Source organism: Pinus tabuliformis, chromosome 3_2 (assembly GCF_031772625.1).
Source record: "Pinus tabuliformis cultivar Carrire ecotype Pingquan chromosome 3_2, CPIR1, whole genome shotgun sequence".
NCBI lineage: Eukaryota > Viridiplantae > Streptophyta > Pinopsida > Pinales > Pinaceae > Pinus > Pinus tabuliformis.
The window spans coordinates 785740249-785752350 of NC_142302.1; the positions used below are offsets into that span (position 1 = coordinate 785740249).

Here is a 12102-nt window from a genome sequence, read left to right on the forward strand (position 1 = left end):
ATCATGCGGTATACTACTCCATTTCTTCTCTCGATCATGTGGTCAAATGTTAGTAATGGGTTGTGTGGAAAGTAGGAAAACTATATTCGTTGTACAACAACCCTATAATTAAAAGACTACTGCATGGTAAATCATGCAGTGATTGAATGCATCCATCCAACATCCATGTGATGAATCCTATGATTAAATTAAAATATGGTGAGGTACATCTTATTAAACCCCTTCATGTCCAATTAATATGCAAATTGATCTATACCTGATTTCGTAGATCAATATGCAAGTAAAAGAGAGCCAATGGTGTCGATTGAATGGAGTGTTAAGTTGCTTCTCATTAAAGTAGCAACTACCATGACTCATTTAATTCAGTTCGAGAAGAATAGGGGTGTAGCCTAAAGGGCTCACTCTCTGCATATTTCCCTCCCCAGTCTAGTCAATCATTGTAATAGAAGAATAAACTCAATATGAGTTCAACTTGTCGCATGCAAGAATTGAACTTAGATGAACAAGATAACAAATTTCTTTTGAACACCCTAGCTACATCCAATTGACTATATATATATATATATATATATATATATATATATGATAAATTTGATATATTTAAATTTGATATAGTAATATATATTTAGGCCGATGGGCCTTCCTTTTGAATCAGTTCAATCATCAACACTTTTATTTTCTGATTGACATGTGGCATATTCTGATCTGATTGACATGTGGCACACTATTTTTTTTCAATCAAAATGAGGATTCAGAAACAACTCTCGCCGTCGGTTTTTCATAACAGGAGGACAACGGCTTTTTAGTTCATTCGTCTGGCTAGCGATCATTATTACATTTTTACATGACATATGTGCCTACACCATTATTACATTTTTACACCACGCTTGGAAACCACAGTGCTCGGAGAGTTTGTTTTTTACGCCAGAGTTCTCGGAGTTTGTTTGAATTAAATGGTTTCCCAGTCACTTAACCGTCTCGCATATCTCCTATATTTTCTCCTGTGCTTTCTGTCACTATTTGTCTTGATTCAGAAACATGGAATTCAAAACCGATGTTGAATTGAAGATTGATGAGAATGGTTGGGTTATTCAAATCAAGGGAAGTCTGGATCTACACCTGCAAGAAGAAGAACTGAAGGAGCTGTGCGTGTCCATGTTTAATGTGCCCAAGGAGTTATTGGCTGTGAAGCCTGAAGCATACACTCCTCAGTCAGTATCTATCGGTCCCTATCACCACTCGAGATCTGAGCTCTATGACATGGAGCGTTACAAAGTAGCAGCTGCTCGAAGATTTCAGAAAAGAATCAACGGACAGAAGTTTGAGTCCGTGGTTGTGGAGGAGTTTAAGAAGCACGAATGGCAAATCTGGAACAACTATCACAAGTTTCTCGATTATAAGGAAGAAACCTTGGCCTGGATCATGGCGCTGGATGCAGCCTTCCTTCTAGAGTGTTTGCAATTTTATGTCAGGTAGGCCGACCAAAACTCTAACGTGGACGTCAAGCAATTGGGGCGAATACTAGATCTGACTGGCACCAACGCTACCCATAATTCCATTGTGAGATATTTGATGATGCCCAAAAATCAGTTGCCACTCTTTCTGTTGCAAAAAATTCAGTTGCCGCTCTTTCTATTGCAAAAGCTTTTGGAATTACAGTTGGGTTCTGAAGCAAAGGAAAAAGAGAGACTCTCTACCTTGCTAAGGCTTGTGTGCCCAGAATTATCACCTTTCACCTTCAAGCTGCCCGAGGATTCGAAGATCCATACAATAGAGAGAGGCCACGTCCTAGAGGTGCTGTATTACACTATCATCACTGTTCCCAACATTGAAGATCCAAATATTCCAAACGAGGAAGAAAAAGAGGAGGTTGTTCTAGGGGAAATTTCCACCATTACCAGAGCCTTTAGATTGCTATGGACTGCTCTCACCTCTTTAAATATTGGTCCCATTTGATTTCTCACGAAATTGACTCAGAAAGCGCTCAACGGGCAGTATGTGCAAATCGTGATGAAGTTTCCCTTACGTGGAAATCTTCCTGTTCTGACCGCGTTGAAGAAACCCTTGGCTCTTCTTGTCAAAAAAGATGTCACCAATATTGAGGAAGAGGGAAAAGCGAAGGGGGAAGAATCAACTGTTAAGATCATACCGCCTATGCGAGACAAACTAGCTATTTCATCTGTGGCCGATTTATACGCTTTAGGAATCAAATTTGCTCCTACCGATGATGACCTCACCTCAGTACAATTTGACTAGAAGACTGCGACACTTTACCTTCCGAAAGTAAGGTTGGACAACAATACATAGGTGATCCTGAGAAATCTGGTGGCATTCGAAGCTTCGGCAACGCTAGGTGCGATGGTTTTCAGTGTTCACATGATATACCGATTTCATGAATGGGATGATCAACGATGAAGAGGATGTGAGATTGTTGAGACAAAATGGAATTATTTACAACCACCTCCAAAGCGACGGAGAGGTTGCGAGCTTGTGGAACAACATGGGTAAGTGCATTCAGCTCACAAAGGTTCGATATCAGGACAATATTATAGAGGGTCTCAATAGATATTATTATAGAAAATGGAATGTTGTCGTAATGGATTTCGTGAAGGAACATATATTTGGATCGTGGCAATTCCTGTATGTGGTAGTTGCAGTGATACTTTTGATCTTCACTTGCTTTCAGGATTTTTGCTTTGTATATGATTGCAAGAAGTGGTTAAGCAAGGTAGACTAGGGTACATGCCATTATCTTGTCGTCGGTGTAAGTGTGTTTATAACATTGAAAGCTGCACAACAACCTAATCAGGGCTGCCACTTGTAATGATTTTATGGGATTTCTGTATGTTTGTCCATCCATTGTCCTTTGTGTTGCGCTTAAATTATATGCGTATAAGGGGCAGTCTAGCCTAGATTGAGAATACCAGGTATTATTATATACAACCTTTTTCTATTGCGTGTTGGCTTTTGGGTATTCATATGAATATGGGTTTCATTTAAGTACCTACTTCATTATTCTTTTTATATTTTATGTATGGGTTTCATTTAAGCACAAATATGAGTTTGGTTTGATGATTGCTGGAGTTAGATTTCATCAAAGCGATATCACTTTGTATAGTTTTGCAAAGTTGTAAAATGTTTAATAATTCAGTTTTTAAATCAATCTTGAGAATAATTATTACTAATTAACACTAATATAGTAAATTATTATTCAATTAATATTGAGGAAAGTTATTATGGCTTTTATCTTTAAATATATGTCACTCATTATTCTTATTTAAAGAATACTCACTATTTTTATTTAAAGGAATTCTAAGTCATTTAAATTTTAAACCATCAACTTGTTAATAGTTTATAAAAACAATATTTTAGTCTTGCTAAATACTTCTAAGTCATTTAAATTGTAGATTATAAAACAATATTTTACTCTAAACTTTAAACTATCAACTTATTTCGTTAAAACAAAACAAAAACTTAACTAAATAATTAATATTTATCACTTTATATCCTATGATTTAATATTTATAAATTAATATAAAATTTTAAAACAGTTGATGGTTATAATTTACCAGGATAGCTTACAAAAGGTAACGTCAAAGGATGATTATGTTGTTTAAAGATTGTGGGATAAGTAAATTGATGATTATGTTGTCCAAAGATTGTGGGATAAGTAAATTGAGATGATTATATTGTTTAAAGACTATAAGATTTTGTTTTTAATATATAATTTTTATTTTATTAAATATATTTAATAATATTTACTGATAATAAGTTTGTATTTAATTGTGTTTTTTAAAGAAAAAATATAAACTTTAAGGGGTTTAGAGTAAATTCTGACAAAGTATTTTTATTTAGGTATTTTATGTTGTAAAAGTTATTAATTTGAAATTCCATAGGAAAAACTCAAGTCACAAGTTCAGACAATTTCATGCATGGATTTTTCCATCAAAAGAATGTAACAAATTCCTCAACATTTGTAGATATATTAGTAATTAAAATCAATGTAAAAGTGTATTTAGTGAACAAAAATAGTGTAAAGGTAAAGGGTGTGAGTAACTCGGGAGTATTTGGTGACGATTACTTAAGCCATAGGTTGCCATAAGTTAGTTGTGCTAACCATTTTACAACTCACATAAATTAGAAAAAAAAAATAAAAAAAGATGAAAGATAAAAATCAAAATGGTTAAAGGATGCATGGGCTATCTTGAATTTCAATCCAAACTCTCTAGCCACATCCTCTGGCATGAAGTTATGTGTAGCCCCACTTTCAATAATGTTTTCTTGCTTTAGGGTCAAGGCTACACTAGAAGTCACCTCATTTACTAGGTGCTTCAACCAATTTTCCCATGCATCATCGAGACTTGCTCCATTATTTGAGAAATCCCCTCAAGTTCACTTATGCCATGAATGTTCCCTCATAGTCCCCATGTCCCTCCTTATCTCTTCTAATTCATTTATGTGTACACCTGGATATCATTCATCATTTTGATATTGCATTTTTCAATAGTAGAAACACTCTCTTTCAGTTTGTGGAAATCGTAACTTTCTAACTTACTAAAACTTACCATGAATTTTCCATCTCAACGTACTAAATGACTCTTTATAGTAGCACCATATATCTCCCTACTAGCACACCTACACCAAGTCTCTATTGCCCTGCTCAAAACACTGTAATGATATATCCACATGTCAAGTATTCCTATCCTAATTGTGCCCCACTATCATGTTTGATGTGACTTCCTCTCATAAGTGTGTTGTTACCACCTCAGTGGTGATATCTTTGATACCACTTATGACGCCCCTAGAAACATTGTATAGTTTTAGGTAGATCTCTAGTCATATGGCACCAACATGCTCCTCATTGACAACTTGACCAGTTCAGTGATATGACACCTAGACTATGCCTCACAAATCAACACACTTATATTATATGTCTGAATTAAATTATATATAAGAATATTACACTTAATTCAAAATCACATTTCGGTGATATGATACCTATACTATGCCTCACAAATCAACACTTGTATTATATGTCTGAGTTAAATTATATATAAGAATATCATTTAACCATTTTGAGTATGTATTTACAAATAAGTGATTTTGGGATCAAATCCCACAAAGTAATTCTATACCTGCTCTTCAAATTCCTTCAAGCTTTTGAAAGTAAAACCAATGAATTATCAATATAATTTTACCATAATAAAAAATAATTAGAAGGACTTTAGCCAGCTCAAATTGCTCATTAGTTAGGCTTGAACCAACATCTCTTCTAGAGAAATTCAACAATTCCAATTTAATAATTCTATCGGCCTCTCTTATTACCTTTTGGGACAATTGCTAGTTATTAAAATGTAATACTAATATTCTCAATAAGTTAAAGCATTTACTCTACAACTATGTTGTAGGAGTTTTTGGAATGAGGAGATGTTGAGAACATGGCTTTCTCAAAAGAGGAGACATTGGGAATGTGGGTATGAGTATTTAGAATTATTATAAGTTTGGTCCAATTTTCCAAGGAATGTGAAATTGTGAATATATTCTAATAATTATACATTTCAAATATTATTTCAAACAAATTGGAGGTCAATCGAGAATAACATTGCTATGGATGTATGTTGGAATTGTTGTATAGTATTTATATTATAGTATAGTAGTCTTTACTATGTTAATATACTAAATTCTATTTTCAATATTAATAAGTATCAATTCCAAAATGTATTAAAATCTTGAAACTGAAAATTTTATTAATTTATGCTAATAATTATATGAACATTATGCCACCTTATCTACTAATGGCTTAGGGATGGCTGGAATTGTTAAATAACATGCATTCAATGATGTCATTACTCAATGGTAAGGTTAGTGATTTCAACCATACTCTGGTTAATTCCATGATTGAACTTGCATTGGAAAATCATCTTGTATGGAGTGGTTGTAGTTCAACATTAATAATTAAGATCAAATTACTCAAGGAATGAAGTTTGTAGACACTTTGCAATTATTTCCGACCTCTTCTTATGGAGCCTACTTTGACTAAGTACCCCTGGGTGTCTTTAGTTCTACCAAATTGTTTCCATCTTATAATTTTCTATTTCGAAAGGATCTATCACCTCATTGAAAAATTCTCCCCTTCACTTTTTCCTTTGATCCTGCTAGTGTTTCTCTCCTACTTCCTCTCTTCGCTTCAACACCACTCCTTTGATTCATGGCCTTTTATCTTCCACTGTATACCATTTTTATTCACTCTCGGTTTTTATGCAATCATCATTGGGTATCAACTCCTCCTTGTGTAGACTATCTATTCCTCTCTCTCCCCTCTCCTACTCCTTGTGTTGTATAATTCCCCATCGAGGACATTGCCATTCTAGTCGAGGTCACAATAGGCATGAGATACCTCCTTCAACCTAGTCCCAAGTGAATTTGGAAGCATATTTCAATCTCTATTGAGAGTTTACCAATCGATCTACTCATGAAGAGCGATATCCTACATAATAGGAGGCATGACTTTACCATAGATTCTTATCAAATATTGAGTTGGAGGAGAGTGTTAGAACGATGGGTTCTTGACATAGGCAAAATGTAACAACCCCTAGTTCATTTTCCATGTAGATAAAATAACACCAAGGTCATGGGACATGTATTCCAAGATAAATGTTGGGAAAAACATTATACCAGGCATCACCTGTGATTCATTAGTGGCTATGGAAATTGGAAAAGGAAAAGAGGCAATAATTGTTTAATTATGAAAATAAAGGAAAGGAAAATAGGAGAAAAGGAAGGTGAAGAGACATATATTTGCATGTAAGGGAAATTTGAGGAAAAATGAAGGAAACTAAAGAAAATAAAGGCCTCAATGATAAAAAGGCTTCAGAGAAACAATTGCTAGCCTTTTGATAATTTTAGCTTTTTGACAGTTTTATGGTGGATCTCTAGTTCATTCTCTCATACTCTCATTCTACTACACTCTTGCACACTTGGAGAATTCTAGTATTCACCTAGACTAGAGAAAGAAAGCAAAGGAAAGCAAGGAAGCATTGGGGAATAGTTGGATCAAAAACTACAATAGGGATACTTTGTAGGTAATAGGTTGCATGTGTGATTCCTTATTGATTTTTGGATGCATGGTATATGCATGAGATTCCTTTGGTTGTGTGTTGTCATTGGAGTGGAGATTTTCTTGGATTGACAATGGTTTCAACATTTCCTTGTCATTTCCTGGATAACCATGATGTTGTGGGTTTTCCACTTATTTTTCTAATTGATGCTCAGGTTCCCTATAGCTATGGGTTGGAAACAACGCTCTGGAAGTCCTAGAACAATTTGGGTTGAGCTACTAGTTCCTGGAGCCATAGGTTGGGACAAATGCTTTAGATCACTTGGTGGGTTGAGCTACTAGTCCCTCTAGGTGTGGTTGGAGAAAACACTTTGGAGCCCTGGAAGGATATGGATTGAGTTACTAGTTATTGAAGCCCTGGACAACTTGGGTAGAGACCGATCTAGTTTATGTTAGTGATTTTTGGATCATATAGGTGAGTTGAGGGTTGAGGTGGTTTGGCCTCTAGAAATCTTTGTTGGTTTTGTCTTGGTTTATCTCATGAGATCCCACATTCATGCTTGGAATATGGCATAGGGGTGATTTGATGAAATAGAGATTTGGTTCATCCCAATATATGGTTGGGCGGTACATGGAAGTCCCTGACTTGGTTGGATTTTGCATACGTTAATAAGAGTTATTTTCCTATTGTTATCTATGAACACTTGTACTAGATATCATGTTGACATTGTGGTTGATTTTCCATGGTTTTTATGTTGGTTATTTTTTGGTTGTATGTTGGATATATGATGTATGCTATCTATGGCTCTTGTAATGTTTTGATAAGTTAATGAATAGTTGATGAATTTATGGGATAACAAGTGTTATTGCAACTAGTTTGAGATGGAATTTGCGCTTCTTAGTGATTCTCAGAGGAAGAAGTCTATCAGTTTATGATCAGATATGCATTCATGACCGATACCTCACCCATTTACCATATGTTTTATGACATGTATGATGTGGATTAGGCTTCTCTAGGTCAAGTTCTTTCTTGAGTTTTAATGGTTAGTATTTTTATTGTCTTTTCTATGCTTCTGGAAAGTTATAGGCAATTTTGGGCAGTGGTCTAGAAGCTAACCTGAAAAAGTGCCTTAGATCCAAGGATTGCATGCATATGACTGGAGTATTTGGGTCATAACCACATGGAGACAAGCCCATGAGTGCGATTATAGGCTTCCAACTGCATGGATACAGTGTCAAGGGTGAAATTATGGAGCTAGGTCAGAGGAAAAAGGTTCTAGCTCAAGGATTGATCACTTGGGGTGGTTTTCAATCTCCTGAGTGATTTGTAGTCCCTGTGGGATGTCAATAAGTGTTCAATTTATAACACCCACTTGCTTACCTAGAACTTGGGGGTTGGTTAATTTCATAATGACACTCAGCTCATTTTTACCCTAACAAGCTTAGTGAATTTGGGCAAATGTGGGAGGAGGCATTACACAAAACCTGCTCCAGAAAAAATCAATACATGAAGAATATGGATCTATATTGGTAGATAAAGATCACAATGGAAAAATTATTAGTTGAAAGAAATGAAGCCTAGGAGGAAAATTTTCTATGCACAATTTCCTTGCAACAAAATTTCATAGAGATGGATAACAAATTTCCAATGTTAGCCAAAAATTGACCAACTTGGATTCCCATAACATCGAAGAAGATGATCTAGCTTCATTTACCCCCTAGATGGACATTCTCATTGGTAATTGTGACATATTTATATTAAGTTTTCTCTTTAGGATAATTCACATAATGATAGCCTTGTAGACACATGCTACACTAGTTTCTATTCTAGTTATCTAGAAAGTTATAGAATCAAGTGTTTAGTTAAGTATTTTAAGACTCTTAGTGTGATATTCATGAATAAATACTTATTTATATACATATGGTCTAGTTCCCTAGTGGAAAAATAGAAGATATAGACTTATAATGCTTCATTTTAATCAATAATGCAAATTTAGTTTAACTTACAAAAGAAATAAATGTCAACAAGATGGATAAAAAATATCCAATGTTAGCCAAAAAATTAACCAACTTGGACTTCCATAACATCGAAGAAGATGATCCTTCTTCATCTACCCCATAGGTGGACACTTCTAATGGTTAATTGTGACATCTTAATATTTATTTTTCTCTTTAGGAGAATTCACAGAAATGATAGCCTTGTAGACATATAATACATTGGTTTCTATTCTAGTTATCTAAAAAGTTATAGACTCAAGTATTTAATTAAGTATTTTAAGACTCTTGGCATGATATTTATGACTAAATACTTATTTTTATACTTATGGTCTAGTTCCCTAGTGAAAAACTAAAAGATAGACCTATAATGCTTCATTTTGATCAATAATGCAAATTTAGTTTAGCTTACAAAATGTTAAACACACACATGGAATAGGAAAGAGATATATAAGATAATCATTAGTTGTATTTACTATTCACAATATATACATTTATAATACATAGTTATGACAATTGGTTTTCATATACCAAGTGGTCTATTAGACTCTAATGACCTTTCACATTCAACACCATAACCCTTAGCAGATTAGGTATCAAACATTCCCCCCCTTAATCCAAAGGGGTATACACAAGTCCAAGAAGAGAGCCTTAAAAAAATAGTCACAACCAATGGCTGAATGTGCTCTCTGAAAAAGGTATAAGGTGGGAGAACTCGATGTCTCAACCGATAGTGGCTTAAGGATGACCACCAACAATGGAACACTTAGTGCAGTTCCTGGAACTCTTCCAAATCTGGTTAGAAGCGGAAGTATTCTGCTAGAGGATGTTATGAAACCAACTCACATAATAGAAGAAAAGATAGATCAACGCCTTCAAAATCAGCCTCTTCGAGGGGGAAACCTCATTTACATTAGAAAAATGAACAATTATTGGATGGTTCAAATGACACAACCTCCTTTCTATATATAGGAGTCTAAGGGGTCACAATATAATCAGAGCCTACATACAATAATAATGTAAGGGAATCACAATAAAAATAGTGGGCTTCTATGGGGCACAACAATAGCAATAAGGGGGTTATACTAATAACAATGAGGGAATAGTAGGCTTCTATGGGGCACAACAATAACAATAAGGGGGCTACACTAATAACAATGATGGAATACACTAGTATTATAAGGACCTAACATGCCCCTCTCGTTCAAATAAAGTGTTGTCCTCAGTGCTTGACTAGTTTTGGATGCTTTTGTATAAAATTCTCATCCTCCCATGTGGAATCTTTCGTGGGTAAGTTCTTCCACTTGATGAGATACTCTGAAATTGATTGATTTCGTAATTGTCAAGTTCTTGTTTTTGTGATTGCTTCAAGTTCCAATATGATTTTTCCTTCATCGTCAAATTCTGGCAATATTGTTTGAACTAGGATCTTGTCACCTATAACCTTTTTTAAGCACGAAACATGGAAAATTGGGTGCACTCGGGAAGTTGTAGGAAGCTCCAATTTGTATGCCATAGTACCAATTTTTTGCAACACCTTGTAAGGACCATAATACTTTGGTGATAATTTATTATCCTTCTTATCCTTCTTGAGGGAAATTTGTGTGTATGGTTGTAGCCATAAAAATACCCAATCACCTACATCAAAACTTCTTTCACTGCGATGTTGATCTGCCTGTTGTTTCATTCTATTCTGCACCAAAGTGAGGTTATCCTTTAAGAGTTGGAGAACTTATTGTTGATGCTCTATGTGATATTCCACTTCTTGAACCTTAGAATTTTCTCTTAAACATGACGTGATGGATGGTGGATGATATCCATAAAGTGTTATAAATGGGTCATTTTTTCTGTAGTATGGAAGGAAGTGTTATACCCTCATTCAACCAGAGGTAACCATTTGACCCATTGTGTTTGTTTATCAGATACAAAGCAACGAATATATCCTTCCAAACATTTTTTTACTATCTCAGTTTGCCCATATGATTGAGGATGATAAGATGAGCTATGAGCTAATTGAGTACCTAGGCAAGAAAATAATTCTGTCCAAAAATTTCCAGTGTTAATAGGATCTCTGCCGCTTACGATAATCTTTGGGTTTCCATGTAGCTTTTGAATTTTTTCCATAAATGAGGTAGCAACTGTATTGGCTTTAAAAAGTGTGCATACTTGGTAAGTCTATCAATTACCACCATGATGACACTCTTTCCTTCGGACTTGGGTAAACCTCTGATAAAATCCATTGAAACCTCCTCCCAACGTTGAGTTGGAATGGATAAAGGTTGTAATAGAACTGGGGTCTTAACTGTCTCAACTTTACTTTGTTGGCAAACCAAACATTCTGCCACAAACTTTTGAATATCAGATAAGGCCATCCCAAAAAAATTCCTTCTTAATCCTGTGGTAAGTTTTTAAAAATCTTGAGTGCCCTCCTAAGGGAGAGGTGTGCAATTCCAGAAGAACCTTTTGTTTGAGTTGGGAATTCTTACAAAGGCATAAGCAATCTTTGTACCATAATGCATCATTTTTCTAGCTAAATGTATAAGATGTACTAGGATCTTGCTTCAACTTTGCCAAACCTTCTTTCAATCCTTCTATCTTAACATTCATCATTGCTTCCATGTCTGATTTTAAACCATGATTCAAAACTTCCATGTCCCTTTTTGTACCATATATCTTAACATTCATCATGGCTTCCAATTCATTTTTTGTTACTTTTTGCGAAAGCAAAATTTGTTACATTTGGTCTTGCAATTTTGATATATCATGTTGCATTTCGTTCTCGTCTTCATGTGCCATAGTGGAGCTTGTGAGTTTCTTACAAGGTGTTTCCATTTTATTTCTTTGGGGCATCAATTAATGATAATTAGGCTTTATTATGCCCTTTTGAATCATTTCAAACTAATTTTTCAAACCAAACTTATGCAATTTTTTAAAAAGACTACACAACCTTTTTTTTGCTTCATAGGAGCTCGATATTGAATATGTTGTATCTCTGCAATTTCGGATCTCCAAGGTCTACAATTTCATCCTATGGTAGCCCTATGAAACCT

The 12102-nt window shown here is 34.9% G+C and overlaps 1 protein-coding gene across 1 annotated transcript; it reads left to right on the forward strand.

Moving 5' to 3' along the window:
* The first annotated feature begins 1038 nt into the window (after nt 1–1038).
* Nucleotides 1039–2256, forward strand: LOC149182963 (putative UPF0481 protein At3g02645). Its single transcript, XM_089414749.1, has 3 exons — nt 1039–1472; nt 1566–1869; nt 1978–2256. The coding sequence occupies exons 1-3, from the start codon at nt 1039–1041 to the stop codon at nt 2254–2256; spliced, it is 1017 nt and encodes a 338-aa protein (XP_089270875.1).
* The last annotated feature ends 9846 nt before the right edge of the window (nt 2257–12102 follow it).